At 45.0% G+C, this 17430-nt stretch overlaps 1 protein-coding gene across 1 annotated transcript in view; it reads right to left on the reverse strand.

Moving 5' to 3' along the window:
• The window catches only part of PSMB7 (proteasome 20S subunit beta 7), a 58845-nt gene extending 48289 nt beyond the window's left edge, over positions 1-10556 (reverse strand). Inside the window, exons 1-5 of the mRNA XM_042912749.1 lie at positions 10448-10556; positions 9911-10004; positions 9087-9184; positions 7525-7665; positions 1006-1121 (exon numbers count right to left, since the gene is read on the reverse strand). Coding sequence (XP_042768683.1) covers positions 1006-1121; positions 7525-7665; positions 9087-9184; positions 9911-10004; positions 10448-10509 — 511 coding nt within the window. The 5' untranslated portion in view covers positions 10510-10556. The remainder of the gene's footprint in view (positions 1-1005; positions 1122-7524; positions 7666-9086; positions 9185-9910; positions 10005-10447) is intronic.
• Positions 10557-17430: the final 6874 nt, after the last annotated feature.

Raw genomic sequence — 17430 nt, forward strand, 5'->3', positions numbered from 1 at the left:
ATCTCACAGTTTGTAGGTTCAAGCCCCGTGTCGGGCTCTGTGCTGACAGCTCAGAGCCTGGAGCCTGCTTCGGATTCTTGTCTCCCTCTCTCTCTGCTCCTCCCCCACTAGTGCTCTGTGTCTCTCAAAAATGAATAAACGTTAAAAAAAAAAAAAATACTCTTGACTAGCCTTTAGAGCTAAATACAAATGTAGAAAGCTAGTCTGAAAAGAGTAACCACTATTATAGACCAGGCATTTGACCAGATGCTTTATATACATTACTTCTAATCCTTACAACCTGGTGTATATGGTAGATATTATTGATACCATTTCACAGGTGAGGAAATCAAGGTTCGGAGAGGAATTAAATGCCTCTGATCTCTCAGAAATTAAGAGGGGCCCCAGTCACCCTCGGTTAAAAAAAAAAGTCAACGCATGTACTAGACGTGTTCCCACCACGAGGCTTCCACTCTAACTTCTCTCCGCTGAAACCTGACCCTGAGGCCTACTTTGTTCTATTTAATACTATATTCTGACTTCCACTCCCACACTCCAAAGCCCCCTTACCCTGCATTAATTTTTTTAACCTTTTGTTTTGAGATGATGGTAAATTCACATGTGGATATAAGAAATAATACACTGGGTTTCTATACAGCCTCGACCCAGTTTCCCCCAAAGGTAGTATCTTGTGTAAGTGTAGTACAGAATCACCCGCGTAACTTTTTCTCCTAGTATTTATCACTTTCTAAAATATTAATATATTTGTAACAGTTGTTGTTACTGTCTGTCTACCCCCACTAAAATACAAACTCCTTGCAAGCAAGAATCTTTAACTTGTGTTCACTGCTATATCCCAAGCACCTAGAACAGGGCCTAACCCATAGGAGGAACTCAATAAATGTTGCAGAATGAATCAAAGCACTATATTGCCCTGGCTCCTCTAATAGGAAATAGCCCAGCTCTTTAAGAGACCACTTTGGCAAATAAGAGGATTCTGAAACATCAGGGAAATGTTACACTCACCCATCGTGACATAAGGCAACTTATCAGTTGATCCATGAGGATAGATGCTGTAGAGGTGAGGTCCAGTAACATCTACTCCCCCCAAAACTAGGGCTGCACCAATGTAACCTTGATACCTGGTGATCAGAGTATGTATAAGAAAAAAAAAAAAAAATGAGTCTACAATGCATCACTGTAACTTACCCAAAAGCTGTATGAGAAGAAGTCAGACAACAAAAGGCTTTCTTACACTGCTACTGTTTCATTAAGTGGTTACTGTTTGATGGGAACAAAATGTGGACTGAAGGAACATGAGTTGGAACACCACTATCAGCCCATACAGACTCAATTGTGTGAGGCCCTCCAACGTGCCTATTTCCTTAGTCACAGAACTCCCTTTAAAAGAGGATCATTCTCACTTTAGAGAAGAGAAAATGAACCCAAAGACCTTAAGTGCCAGCCCAATCTCTCAGAGCCAAGCTTGGCTTACTCCAAAATTTATCGGCCCCCTTCCCATCACACCTCTCAGTGATTAGCAGATAAGCTACTTTCAAAGTAAACTCTGAGGAGCGGCTAAACTCAAGCTGTTCAAATTCTCAACCTCACCTCACCACAGCCTCACAGGAAGATGGCTCATGTCAAAACACCTTCTCTTTTGAATAAACCCACAAAATTATAATCATAGATATAAGCTCATATTGGGTAAGAGAAAAATATTCCATCATACATGGAAGTGAACGGCAGAATAACTCCACAATACCCTATAAAACCCACTGCTGCTGCCCACAGGACGAAGCTACGCCTCTTCAGGAACATGGCGGGGGGGATACCTTTCCCACCCCACCCTACCTCCGTGTAATTGTGCACTTATCTCCTCCTCTGTGTCCTTTATCTGGTTGGTTTTCTACCTCTACAGATTGCTTTCCCTGTATTTGTTCCATTTTTTACCATGAGAATTGCTATGCTAGATACACGTGCTAGATTTAAAGCCCTCCACTATGTGCCTTTAGCTCTTTGGGAAGAAAAATGAAATGAGCACATGCTGAATTCGCCTAATGATATAATTGTTAAAACTGATACAAATAAACACAAGAACCAATCAAAGCCCTAACTATAGACTGTCTGAGACATAACTACTCATCACGAAGTGCTCTAGGTAACCAGAATAGTCAACTCCAGTATTTCCCCCATGCCTGACTACCAAACTGTTCTTTCAGAAAGAATCTTCCAGGAGCGCCTGGTACAGCGTGTGACTCCTCATCTTGATCTTGATCACTAGGTATAGAAATTAAAGAAATAAAATCTTAAAAAAAAAAAAAAAAAAGAATCTTCCAGTTAGAAGTGAAAAATTAAAGAGCAGGAAAGGATTTTAAAACAGTCTTAAAACAGAGGCCCAGGCAGAGGAAAAGAAACAAGTCCTAAGCCACATGAGGTAATAGCAGGGTCAAGACTAGCTCTCTGGGCTCTGGGATAAGGAGGGGGAATTAACAGACCCACCACCCCCAGCAAGGTCCAGTGCCTGACCCACTACCCCAACTGCCTACCAGACACAGTGTTTACATAAAGTCAACAATAATCAGTTAGTTCCCCTCCAAGCTAAATATAACCTGTCTGATGTCTTTAAAAGAATCTAAAATACTTTGGCAAGTTATTGTAATCCTCAAAAACTGACCCAGAAACGCTACTTCCAGGAATCAAATTCTAAGGATATACTAAGACAGATACACAGAAATAAATGCACAAGGATGTTTACTGCAACAGTTTATGATGCCAAAAAAGCGGAAACAGAACTAGCTAAACAAATTGATATATATACAGCTATGCAACAGAACACTACACGATCCAGATCTGTATGACGTTTTCTCATACACTATTTTTGTTAATTTCAAGTTTTTATTTAAATTCTAGTTAACATATACAGTAAAACTGGTTTCAGGGTGTGCAATTTAGTGATTCATCGCTTACATATAACACCGAGTGCCCATCACAAGTGCCCTCCTTAATACCCATCACCCATCTAGCCCATCCCCCACCTATCTCCTTTCACCAACCTTCAGTTTGTTCTCTATAGTTAAAAGTCTCTTGGGGCGCCTGGGTGGCTCAGTTGGTTAAGCGACCGACTTCGGCTCAGGTTATGATCTTGCAGTCTGTGAGTTCGAGCCCCGCATCGGGCTCTATGCTGACAGATCAGAGCCTGTAACCTGATTTGGATTCTGTGCCTCCATCTCTCTGTCCCTCCCCACTCCCCAAAACAAACAAACAAACAAACAAACAAACAAACGTCTCCTAAGGTTTGCTTCCAACTCTCTTCTTTTATCTCCCTTCCCTTATGTTCACCTGTTTTGTTTCTTAAATTCCACGAGTGAAATTATATGGTATCCGCCTTTCTCTAACCGACTTATTTCACTTAGCATAATACATTCTAGCTCCATCCACGTGGTTGCAAGATTTCAATGGCAAGGTTTCATTCTTTTTGATGGCTGAGTAATATTCCATTGAACACATATACCACATCTTCTTTATCCATTCATCAGTCAATGGACATTTGGGCTCTTTCCATAGTTTGGCTATTTCTCCTACACTACTGATGGTAGTGCAACTTAGTACAACCTTTCCAAAGGGTGGTTTTGGCAGTATGTATCAAAATGTTCAACATGCATACCTTTGACTCAATAATCCACTTCTAGGAATTTACTTTAGAATACAGCCTGAGAAATCAATCACACAAGTAAGTACCTAAAGGTTCTATGTTTCAAAGGTTCATGGACTACCTTAAAACGAGCAATATTGTTAAAATTCAAAAACTGGTTAAATTATGGCACATCTAGAGAATGGAATACTGCGATACCACCAAAAGTTAATACTGATGGGTCATAGACCCCTTTAAAAACGGATTCATATTGTGGAACCCTGACCCCATAACAATGTACACACAGGTTCTACTGTTTTGGGAGGGTTACAGGTCTCCAGAACACCTCTGTGGGCTCAAGGTAAAAACCCTTCTACCACTGGGAACAGCAATCATGATATACTATTATGAGAACAGGTCAGTTACAAAACCACACACAGGATTCCATTTTGGTAATAAATGAGCACATAAGCAACAGTATAAAACGTCTGGAAGAGATAGTTCTCAAAGGTTTACAATATCTGTGTCTAAGTAACGAAACATCACGTAACATTTACTTCCTTCTTTTCACATTTCCACTGTAGGAATTTTTTATAATCATCGCATGTTACTTTTACAAAAATTGTTTCAAAGGTGATATTCATTTTGAAATGCTCCAAATGGAAACTATGCAACACGAACTGGCAGATGGGAAGATTAGGTTGTATTCTAGGATAGAATATACAACTATGATCCCATTTTTATGGAACAAAATATGTATTAGTAAGTGGAAAAAAAGCTTGAAAGGCATACAGCAACCTGCTAGCACCAATTGCTTATGGGTAGTAGGAACTCAGATAATTTTTGTATTTTTAGTTTATCTCTTATCTTCTGTCTTAAGTTTTACTGTGAACACACACTAGTAATAAGGAAGGAAGCAAAGAAGGAACAAATGAATGGGTGAACAAACAACTTAAAAGAGTGGGAGTACACATACCCAACCAAAACGTGATTCTCCCTGAATTGTAAAATCTTTACCTTTTCCTTTGGGCTTTTCAGTATTTTCCAACTTTTTTACAATGTATATTTATTCTTTCCTAAGAAAAAAAGCACCACTAATATAATAAATAAAAGAGTCTCTATATATTCAAAGAGTTTCTAGAATACAGAACCAAAGACTTCTATTAGATTCAACTAGGAGGCTCATGCTCAGAAGGAACAGTAATACATCCAGCCATCATACAAGTAAAATAAAAAAACTGCTTAAATGAGGGAAAAGATGTCCACTTCTATTTATCAAACCCCCTTTCTTCACCAACTCACCTACACAGAAATGGGTCACTCTGGGAAAAATAGAACAGTAATAGCACCTTGACTACATCTTGTTCTCTTTCTCAGCCTCTGAATTTTATGGGGATCTAACTGTGCATCAGGCCCTGTACTAGGCATTATTGTAAGCCTTGCTTCTTTATTCATTTCCTCCTCAAGTCAGAGTCAGAAACTATTATCCTCATTTTACTGAGGAAGAAAATGAGGTTAAGAAAGGTCAGATGAACAGCCCAAGGTCACACAACTCTAAGTGCTTTAGATGAGACCTGAACCAAAACCTCTAAAGTCAAATCCTCTGTTTTTCCCCCTTATATCACTTTATTTTTTGTAACTCATTTTATGTAACTCAACAAAAATGTAAGAAGATATAATGAACCACAAGCATCCTGGTTAAATTTTTAAATGATCCTCTCAAAACTTTGGTAAAATTTAATTTGTGCAAAGTAACTAAAATTTTGCAAATTTTGCAAAGTAACTAAAAACATTAAAACGTTGAAAAAAGTGAATTTAGAATTCCTAAAACACTCTAAAGAGATTAACAGAAACATCTGCTAGGTTTAGCGAGATGACTGGAAAGAATCTTGAACATTTGCTATTAACTGCAATTTTACAAGTTTAAAAATTGTTTTAAATGTAATGCACCACACAAACCACCAGAGGGAGCTTTAAATTTAAAATCAAAATCACAAAGGTCTTCAGAACTCTTGATAACAGATGTGCTTTAACAAGTTCTCACCACTGTACTGGGAAAATTTATTTGATAAGCGGTAATTCTCCAGGATTACAACGATGACCATGGACATAAACAAAAGGAAATCACTGACATAAGGGCTCAGTACAGCCAGAGCACGGATTAGGTAGATACGACTAGACTTCCTACCCATAAACTTCTAAGTCCTGGTCTTCCCACCTGTAAAATGGGAACTATGCCACAGCCCTTGCTACACAGCTACGCTGTGCCTCACAGCCATGTGCTGAGAGCCCAGGGCCATGCTAGACTCACAAAGACCCACAAGTTCACAGGAAGGCAAGGGCCAGGCAAGCAGGAAGTGAAACCAGGCAAGGACCGACAGACCACAGCACTTCTCCCACTTCTAAAGGCAACATCTGCCACTCAGTTCCAGAAGATTACTGCTGCCTATCATCCCACCCTCTTTCTGAATTTTTTCAAAAGAAGCCAGAAAAAATAAATAAAAACATTTTTTAAAAAAGCCAGAAATCCAGATTTTTAATTCCAATCTCCCCAATTTAGATTTATTGACCACTATAATTTTAAAGACACTGTGACCCAAATATAATTTCTCTACAAGCAGAACATGGCCTGTGTGCTGGCAGCTTACAATCTTTGCTTTCTATTCCTGCTTCCCTTTAATCTTGCAGGCCTCGATACAGCTGCTGCTGCTCGGAGCAGAGATAAAGAAAATGTTTTTTGGGGGCGCCTGGGTGGCGCAGTCGGTTAAGCGTCCGACTTCAGCCAGGTCACGATCTCGCGGTCCGTGAGTTCGAGCCCCGCGTCAGGCTCTGGGCTGATGGCTCGGAGCCTGGAGCCTGTTTCCGATTCTGTGTCTCCCTCTCTCTCTGCCCCTCCCCCATTCATGCTCTGTCTCTCTCTGTCCCAAAAATAAATAAAAAACGTTGAAAAAAAAAAAAAAAAATTAAGAAAATGTTTTTTGTAAGCTGCTTAATGAATGAGGAGGACCAGAATAATAAAGGCCTCTGATCAACTTCAAAAAGAAAAAAAGAGAGAGAGAGAGAAAGAGAAAGAGGAATCTATTAAAGGTAATGCAGGTCTCCAAAAGAGAAGCTGGTATTCTAACCCATGACTAAATGCTCAGGCTGTTTCCAAGCTCTGCTCTAATACACGGCCTCTCTTCTCTTTACGAGGAGCAAATGAGAAGCAAATGAGAAAAGAGACTTAGGATTTGAAAACCAGGAGACCTACACAAACGTAAAGTGATGATGTGATTAAGGAAAAAAAGGAGACAAAACTGAGAGGAGCTGTGGGTGGGAGTCAGCATGGCATGAAGGTCAGATCAGGCAAGTGACTATAGTTCTGTAAGCCTCAGTTTCACTTAAATATTGATGTTAACAGTCCCTATCTCAGAGTTCCAAGGATAAAAGGAGATCGTGCATAAAGCACGAAGCACAGGACCCAGCACAAAGAGACAGGTAAATGTGGGTTAATATTAATGTTATTATACCCACTCACAGCCAACTACAAATACAATTTTTTATTTCACTGCTACTTTGTCCCTACAAGAGAGAGAAAAAAACCAACTGTCTGTGTCTGTGTTCACAAGATGAACTCAAAGGTAACTTTCTTTCTATAAACAAAAGAGGACTGTTTGTAATCCAGTAATACCCTATGCCTCAGGAAATGACTTGGTTGGTCACATGTGTTACCTTCATGGGGGAAAAAAACAGACCCCATAAATTCAAATACATAATCAAAAAGCCTTCTGAAATTAAAATGGTTAACAACTGATTTCTAGAATAAAATGTGTATACCTGAATGCTTTTTCTGTAGTTTCTAGGTTCCCAGATGCCAAAAACCTAAGACATAAGAAAAAGATGCTATAGAAATCCCTATCCTGGAATCTTACCTGAAAAGCATCTGCTTCAGCATCCGATTGGCCGTCACAACCCTGGGAAGGCGGCCAGTGGAGAGAGAGTGGAGCTCCAAATTGGAAGAAATGAGCTGGGTTGTCATGTCTGTGTCTGCAGCTGTCCCAGCACCACAACAACTAAAAAATACAATTAGAAACTTAGATGAAATTCAATTGCCAAAGGGCTCAATTAGAAGTGGAGCTTCTTGGATAACTTCCATCAAGTTTAGGTACACAGAGAGATGTTTTTGCGCATATTCTGCACTGTTAACTACTCTAATCTTACATAACTGAGAACACTCATCTTGTTATATGCAAATATATTTTCTGTGCCTCAACAGAACATTTCAAATCATTAGCTTCTGTGCTCTTACCAGACTGAGCATTTTACTGCTCCTAAAAACATATCTGAGTTGTACCAAAGAGCAAGACATATTAAAAACCTTAAAATTTAACATTCACCAAGCATTTACTACCAGGTACCAGCCATTACAAAGTGCTGAGAATAAAGAAAATATGAAACAGTCCTGGTACTTGATTGCAAAGCTGAGTGCAGGAAACAAAAGTAGGCAAAATTTCTAATACCTTATATAATACGATATAGTAGCATTAGTACAAAATGCTATGGGAAACTGGAGGAGAGAGCGATTAATTCTGATCTTTGAGAAGAGGTTTCATATGAGCTGGATTTGAAAGGATCAAATAAGAAACACTGTAAAAACAAGAGGAAAGGGCAATTCTTAGCAGAGGGACTGGCAAAAGCAAAGGTGAAAGAGCTTAGAGATGAAGCGAACAGGGACGGTCTGGCTGTAACTGGAACACAAGATGATGGCAGCTAAATACGCTGAAAAGGTAAATTTTTGTGACATTGTGCAAGATCTTAAATATCATGCTACAGAGTTTCAATTTTATTCTGAAAGCAGTGTGGAAATGTGAAAAGTCTCTTGAAATGTTTTTAAAGAAGAAAAAGACATAATCAGATCTGTGTTTTACAAAATTCAATATGGCAAAAGAACAGATAATAAACAGACCAAAGGCAAAGAGGCCATTTAAATGACAAATGCAGGGGCCCCTGGGTGGCTCAGCCAGCTAAGCAGCTGACTTCGGCTCAGGTCATGATCTCATGGTTTGTGAGTTCAAGTCCTACAACAAGCTCTGCACTGATCCTGTACAGCCTGCTTGGGATTCTCTCTCTCTGCCCCTCCCCTGAGCTCTCTCTCAAGGTAAAAAATGACTTGGGGGTTTTAATCTGCTACAAACAAACAAACAAACAAACAAATGACAAATGCAATAGTCCAGCTGAGAAACAAGCATATGAACTAAGGCTTTAGCAGACGGAACAGCTGAAACAGAACTGGGACCAAGCGAATTAAAGACTAAAGCAAAGAGAGAACGTGAGGATAACCAGCTCAGGTGACAGGCAGATGAAAATACCATTTAAGGGAGATAAAAAGAAAATACAAGTTAAACAACAGGTTTTAGTAAGGAACGCAGTAAATTCAATGTTGGCTCTGGCAAGTTTGAAAATATAAGAGCTATTCAAACTAACTGATACTTACTAAATGTTAGGAGATATGAAGTGTATTTTTGAACAGTTCTTGTCAGCAACAACCATCCCTTCAGTTGCCCTTGTATCTGCTCCAAGAACTATGCCATCCTATTTTTAAAAACATATATTTTAAAACAAGTTCACATATACAAACCCGCAGCTCTCTACTCTAGGGAAAACAATGTTAGCCGTCCCCTGCTCCCCCCAAACCCTTGAGGGGCTGGTGAGATGGAGCCCCAAGTCTGGCTCTGCGCTGACAGCATGGAGCCTGCTTGGGATTCTCTCCTTCTCTCTCTGCCCCTCCCTTGCTCACACATGTGTGCAAACTCGCTCTCTCTCTCTCTCAAAATAAATAATGTTCAAAAAATAAAATAAAATAAAATATGCCACCCTTTATCTTTAACCACGATAACCATTCTCTCTTTCGACCCTTTCAACAATTTAAGGCAGGAGTTACTCTGTTCGTTTGATGGGCAGGAAAGCGTGGCTGTGAGAAGTGACTTGCCCAAAGCTGGAAGCAGCATAAAAGTTAAATGGCTACATACACCTGTCTGACCAGAAATCTTGTATTCTCCCATTATATCACCCTGCTTCCCAAAATAGTACGTTAAGACAGAAAAGTATTGGTCTCCTGTCAAAAAGTCTGCAAAGTGAGGAAAGAATATAAACTGTTACTAAACGCACAAAACCTCCCGACAAATCCCAAAGGCCCTTTTCCTGACGTTCTCTGAAATATGCACCCTTCTTGACAGAGCCCAGAGAAGCGAATGGAGGCCAAGTGGCCTGCATCCCGTAATCAGCTGTCACTGCTGCTGCTGGCCTATCCCTGCTCACCTTATAGACCACCCCCGCGATGGTCGTGCCAGTCTTCCGGGCCGTTGGAAGCTTGTACCCTTTCTTCGCAAAATCAGCTTCCAAGACGGCATTTCTGAAAGCAAAGCAGAGAATAAAGCGTCGAAGGGCAGGACCACCTTGCGCCGCACTGGCACGAAGAAGGTCTAATAGGGAACTCAGGAAGAGAAAAGCTACTATTCGCTTTCCATCCCTCTGTTCACCGAATCCCCTCAAGATCAGGACTAGTGTCGCGTTATTCGGCATGCAAAGCGTCAGAGAGGGGCCGCATCTCGCCCAAGGAGGCAAAGATGGGGACTGGCCGGGTGCGCTGGGCAAGCGGAAAGGCAAACTCGGCTTTGAGAGAAACCCACTCTCAGGCCCTCATTCCCCTGAGTCACACGGGCCGCGGGGCGCAGGCCGCAGGCCCCGCCGTTCACCCTTCATTTGGACTTCCCAGATCAGACCGCGCGGCCCAGCTCCGACCCCGGCACCGCACTCCCGCTCCCGCCCTGAACCTGGCCCGGAGCACGGCCACACCTGCGACAGTTATCAAAAGAGAAACCTCCGACCGGGGACTCATAGACCGACACAGCCGCCATCTTCCCGAGAAAGTATTTCCGGAACACGGGCGGGAACTAGCAAAAAAGAGCAGGGCACTTCCGGCGCCTGCGGCGACCTGGCCTGAAGGGGCGGGGCAAACTCCGCGCCAGGGCGATTGATCTTAGAGTTCTGGACTCCTAGAGGAGCCCGGACGTGTTTGGAGTATTTCGCCCCAAGTGGCGCGGAGGAGTAACTAACGCTGGGGGCCGGGAAAGGACTTGTCCAAGTTGGTGGCACGGGAGACCAGACTCCTGCTGACCACACCAGAGCCGTGTCTACTGTAGATCAGACTCCATGGGGGCTTAGGACACAGACACACGCGAGTTCCAGGCACAGTGCCACATCCTCCTTACACTGAGCGAGTCCTCTCAGTTCTGAATCTCTTTCCTCTGCTGCCAAATGGAAATAACTGCTATCTCAAGAGACTGCTGTGAAAATGAACAAGAAGCACATGAGAAGATGCTCAACATCATCAGTCATTAGGGAAATGCAAGCCAAAACCACAATGGACACCCGCTAGGATGGCTATAATTAAAAAGACAGAAAATAACAAAAGTTGGCGAGGATTATGGGGAACCCCGAACCCTCATACACATCTGCTGGGAAGCAGTTCAGCAGTTGCCCAAAATGTTAAACATAGACTGAGCAATTTGTCTCTGAAGTATATACCCAAGAGAATCAAAAGCATATGTTCACAAAAACGTGTACACAAACATTCATAGCAGCATTATTCATAATAGCCAAATAATAGAAACCACCCAAATGTCCATCATTTGGAAACAAAATGTGGTACATCCATACAACAGAATATTACTCGGCCATAAAAAGGAATGAAGCATTGATAAATACAACAGGAATGAACTTTGAAAATACTACACTAAGTGACAGAAGCTAAGCACAAAAACAAAAACAAAAAAATCACATGTAGTATGGTTCCATTTCTGTGAAATCCGTACTAGACAAATCACTAGTTTCCAGTGAGAAACTAGATTAGTGGTTGCTAGGAAATGGGGGGAGAAAATGGGGAGTGACTGTTTGAGAGGCACAAAGTCTCTTTTTGGAGTGATGACAATGTTCTGGAATTAGGCTGTGGTAATGATTACATGACATTGTGAATATACTAAAAACCACCAAACTGCACGGTGCATTTTATGTTAGATTAATTTTATTTTGATTTGTAAAAGGCTGCTGTAAGAATTGAAAATTGTACATGGAAAGCTTGTATCCCTGGCATATAGCAGCTTTTCAATAAATAGTACTTAATATTAATACATTCATTTCATAGCAAGTAAGCGACAGCCTCAGTAACTGTGGAATGAAGTGACATAGTCTGTCACAACTGTGTGTTCAATAAATATTTGTCAAAGATTGAATTCTCTTTCATTACTTTTCTGAGCCTTTTGTGTGGAATTAGGAAAATGAAGGCTCACCTACCTACCTCCACAGGAATCTACTGATGAAAAAGTCTGAGTATATCCTCTGGTGATTGTCAAAAATGAGAAGATCTGAGCTCCGCTCTAGAGAAGTCCATTTCCTGATGACAGAGACTCATCACCATAAGACCAAGACAGGACAGTTTGACATGCCCTGGACGCCGTGGGAGTCAGGAAATAATCCTAGAACCGCCTGTACAATATTCATCAAACTCTCTCACTCCTGCCCTGGGCCCAGCCTCAAGGGAATGAACACAAGATGAACCAGATGTACCTCCTCTCCGCATGTTAGGGGCTGGATTTTGTCACCCCAGGATTCTTTTTTTATATATTTTTTATTTTTTTAATGTTTCTTTATTTTTGAGGGAGAGACAGAGCATGAGCAGGGGCAGAGAGGGAGACACAGAATCCGAAGCAGGTTCCAGGCTCTGAGCTGTCAGCACAGAGCCCAATGTGGGGCTCGAACCCACGAACTGTGAGATCATGACCTGAGCCAAAGTCAGACACCCAACTGACTGAGCCACCCAGGCGCCCGTCACCCCTAGATTCTTATGTTGAAGTCCCAACCCCCAATACCTCAGAATGTGACCTAATTTGGATGCAGGGCCTTTACAGAGGCAATTAAGTTACAGAGGTCATTAGGGGGGCGCCTGGGTGGCTCAGTCAGTCAAGCATCCAACTTCAGCTCAGGTCATGATCTTATGAACCCCGCATTGGTTTCTTTTCTTTTTTTTTATTTAATTTTTTTAATGTTTATTTATTTTTGAGAGAGAGCCAGATGGAACGTGAGCAGCAGAGGAGCAGAGAGAGAGAAAGAGAGAGAGAGAGAGAAGATCCGAAGCCTGGTCTGAGCTGTCAGCACAGAGGCCGGCATGGGGCTCGAACTCACGAACTGTGAGATCATGTCCGAGCCAGAGTTGGACGCTCAACCAACTGAGCCACCCAGGCCCACCCCCCACACACACACAGGGTTTTGAGCCCCACATTGGTTCTCTGCTATCAGCGCAGACCCTGCTTCCGAACTTCTGTCTTCTTCTCTCTCTGCCCCTCCCCCTCTCGCACTCTCTCTCTCAAAAATAACCATTAAAAAAACAACAAAAAAGGGAATTGGGGTAGCTCCTAACCCAGTATGACTGATGTCCTATTAAAAAGGGGAAATTTATGGGCGCCTGGGTGGCTTAGTTGGTTAAGCGACGACTCTTGATTTTGACTCAGGTCATGACCTCATGGTTCTTGGGCTCAAGCCCCACATCGGACTCTGTGCTGATGGCACAGAGCCTGCTTGGGATTCTCTCTCTCTCCTTCTCTCTCTGCCCCTCCCCCACTTGCATTGTCTCTAAATAAATAAATAAATAAATAAATAAATAAATAAATGAAGGTGGGGTGAGTTTACAGACAGACATTCACACAGGGAGAGCTTTGTGGACTTGAAGGCAGAAGTGTGTGATGCTTCTACACGCCAAGGAACGTCAACGATGGGCAGCCAATCACCAGATACAGTGATGACTCGAATGCGATTGCGGCAAAGGAAGCACAGCAGCCCGCAGCCCCCAGAGGGCGGTGGCAGGGCGCCTGTGTTGCCATAGAGTCTGGGTGAGACCCAGGATATGGAAGGATTTGGAAATGATTTGTGATCTCGGTTTGTCCCGGGGCATTCCTCTTACGTGGATCTCTTAGGTACCGTTATCGCTCTCAGACAGCTGGAGGGGAGGCCTTGCCGGTCTTGGGGCCTCTGGAGGTGGCCCAGCAAAGACAGTTGGAGCCAGCAGAGGGCGACAGAGAGCCTCCAGGCAGCCTGGGCCTGGCCTTTGAGAGGCTCAGCCCAAGGCCAGGCAAGCTCCACTCAGCCTGTGACAGGGCCTCGGTCCCTTCAGTGGTTTGAAGGGCAGCTCCCGGTCCCCAGCACTCAGAGACCCCTGCTTCAGCCTCCCTGTCCAACATGACTGCTGTCCCCTGGGACTGCAACCCTGTCCAGAATGCCCTCCCCAGGATGTGGACACAGTCCCACTTAATCCCCAGCAAGGGCCCCAAAACTTGACAGACCAGTAAAGCTCTGGATTTGGCTGTGTGATCTCAGGGGAACCATCAAGCTCTCTGTGCCTCAGTTCCCTAGTAATATAGTTAACAACCCACCTTCCCTGAGAACACCCAATCTGCTTTGTACACAGGATCTCCTCATCATCCCAGGCGCTGAGACTGTGCCAACACTGGAAAAACAGACGATTAGGAGACAGATACTGTCCCTGCCCTCTCGGGGAGCTAGAGGTCCCCAAGGACCGGGCAACACTGCCCCACTTTACAGATGAAACAGCTGAGGCCCAGAGAGGTGAAGCCAATGACTCAAGGCTGCACAGCTGACAACTGGCAGTCAAGATATAAACCACATGGCTCTCAGCCCCAGACCACACACAGAACCACACCTCCCTTCGATTACGGCTCAGCTGGAACCCAAGTTCCCATGTTCCCTGGGGCTTTGCCCGAGCAAAAGCAAGGTTTCCTCCCTAAGGATTCTCATCCAGCCCAGCTATTTCCCAGCTGTGTGATCTCAGGCTGGTCTCTTCATGTCTCTGAATCTCAGTTTCCCCATGTGTAAAATGAGAGAACATTACAATGTTTCCCTTACCTCATGCGTCCTGAGTAAGACCATGCACTTTGAATGAAAGCACTTCATTTATGCGTTCATTCAGTATTTATTAAAGCCCCTCCTTGGTGCCAGGCTCTTGGCCAGATCACAGCCTTAAGGAGTGCTGGTCTGGGAACTACACCTTCAGTTCACTGCACTAAGTGCCCTTTAGGGGCATCAGATCACAGCCAGAAGACGTTCCCAAGAGGGTCTGAGGCAGCAGGGTGGGCACCCACAGGACAGGAGTCAGCACCGAGACCGAGAGACCAGAGCGTGCCTTTCCACAGAGAGTTCAGCTGTGCGTGGCCCCCTGCATCACCCCGGATTTTCCAAGGGCCTGGCAAGCACCCCCCCTGTCTTGGGGCCTCTGGAGGTGGCCTGTAGGCTGCTAGGAATCCAGAGTGGGACAGGTCCTAGAAGGTTCACCCCCATCCTCTGTCAGGATACACACACATCCGGGGGTGCCCCCCACCGGGAGTCTTGGCCAATTTCCCACTGCAGGGAAAGCAGCCCATGATGCTCCTGGTTGCTAAGGCAACTGGGCCCTTGTTTTTCCTTCTTCATAAATAAGCTATAAATAGACAGGGCAAACCTGGGCGCCTTCCTTTGCATGAATTAGAGCAGCTGCTCCAGGCTTCAGGGCGCCTGGCACAGCGCCCAGGTGCCGAACCTCACTGCCCAGCCACAGATGCCCAGTGGGAAGGCACAGCGGGCCCACGGCCGTGTCCCAGCCATGTGGATTCCCGCCACCCACTCCGGACTCCCCTGGGACAGTTAGCGGATTTGGGGTGCCCTGAGGAGACCCACAAAATCCCAATCACTGTAAACGAGGCCTGGGATGGGTGTTTCACTACCTAACCCCAGAGAATGAAATGAGCCCCTATGGAGTGACCCCCCAGCTGACGGTGAGCAGGAGTGGGCACCACCACCCCCCCCCCCCTTTTCCCATCTGGAGCTTGTACAAGTCTCTGGGAAATCAGCGAATACCTCCCGCTACCGTAGCACGTTAGAATTTATTACAGGGGCGCCTGGGTGGCGCAGTCGGTTAAGCCTCCGACTTCAGCCAGGTCACGATCTCACGGTCCGTGAGTTCGAGCCCCGCGTCAGGCTCTGGGCCGATGGCTCGGAGCCTGGAGCCTGTTTCCGATTCTGTGTCTCCCTCTCTCTCTGCCCCTCCCCCGTTCATGCTCTGTCTCTCTCTGTCCCAAAAATAAAAATAAAAAACGTTGAAAAAAAAAATTTTAGAATTTATTATAAATCCTTTCTCTACCTGGTTTAATCATCATGGTCAACACCCATTGAGAGCTTTCCAGATGTAGAACAGGTGTTCCGTTAAGCACTTTACATGCCACAACCTCATTAATCCTCCCAGCTACCCAGGTGGTGCTGTTAGATTTCCAGCGCAAGGGTGGGGAACTGTAAGCTGAGAGAGAGGAGGTGCCTGGCCCAAGGTCACGTAGCTGGTTAGCAAAGGAACCAGAATTTGAACCCAGGCCTGTCCCGGCCTCTCCTTTCAACATACCTGATTCTCTTAATAAACCATGAGGGCGGGAATCACAGGGGGGATGCCCTGAGTGGGAAGGAACAGAAAGAGCAACTGACCCTCGGAGTGACAAGGGACAGGCCCATGGCCACAGGGAGGGAGAGTCAAGGCTGAGACGTGGGTCCCTGGAGTGTGGGCTGCAGAAAGTGGGATTGTTTGCATCACAGAGGAGATTCGGGTAGATGTGAGTACCTGGTCGTTGAGGGCAGGCCTCCTTGGGGAGGCGAAGCTGACACCAGGTCTTTGAGGAAGAGAGTAGAGAGAAGGGAAGAGCTTTCCAAAGAGAAGTACAGCCCGTACAAAGGCGGGGGGGGGGGGGGGGGTAGGTTATAGGGCTTGCCAGGTCTGCAGAAGAGCAGGTAGGTGGGTGTGGCCGCAGGGCAGGGGCGAGGTGGGGAGGTGAGGATAGTAAGCTGGGTGGGCCCCAACTATACGGGACAGGTAGGTTGGCTCTGAAGCCTGGGCGTGTCCCGAGGGCCCTGGGGAGCCATGGCAGGCTTGTGAGCAGAGAAGCAGCACGTCCTCTCTTGGGAGAAGGGGCTGCTTACTTGACAAAGAGAGTTTGAGCAGAGCATGTCATCCAAACAAGGCATCCTGGGGCTGCTGGACCACAGCTGACGGATGCTTTCCCCAGCTAAGCCTACCTCTGAATGTGTCTCCGAGGCACATCCTCCTCTGTATCTTCTCTACGGTCCTAGACTTGCCGTGCCTTTCCACAGCGAGGCAAACGCTACCCCATTCATTCATTCATTCAGACGTTCCTTGAACAAACTTCACTTCTGTGTCTGGCACTGTGCCCGACACAGGAACACAAAGACTCTGCCCTCAAGAAAAATGAATACAGAAATGAATAAGAGAGTTAAAAGACCAGAAGTTTCTGATAGGGACTGCACAGGGTACAAAGAAGTACAAAGAAAGAGAGGGCAGCTCCCCCAGGGGAGGAAAGGCGTCAGCGAGTCCTTTAAACAAAACGTGGGAGTGTGAACAGAACTTTGAGGAGGAGCAGGAGCTGGCTAGCTGGGGTGGCAGGAGGAAGAGAATGTGCACTCCCGAAGGAAGGGACAGGCTGAGCAGACCTGTGCAGGCATTAAAGAGCCGGGCATGTGGGGAAGCATTAAATGAGAGGGGTTGGGGGCAGGGGAGCTGGACACTCGGCAGGAACCAAGGCAGGCGGGACCTGGGAGCCCCTCCTCTGGTATCAATCAGGGGGATGACGCGATCACACAGTGTGTTGTGAAAATCAACCTGGCAACTGGTCAGAAGATGGACGGACAGGGAGAGGCCGGAAGTAGGAGAGCAGGGAGGAGACGAAGGTGGCCTG

This window comes from Panthera leo, chromosome D4 (genome assembly GCF_018350215.1).
Source record: "Panthera leo isolate Ple1 chromosome D4, P.leo_Ple1_pat1.1, whole genome shotgun sequence".
NCBI classification, from domain to species: Eukaryota; Metazoa; Chordata; class Mammalia; order Carnivora; family Felidae; genus Panthera; species Panthera leo.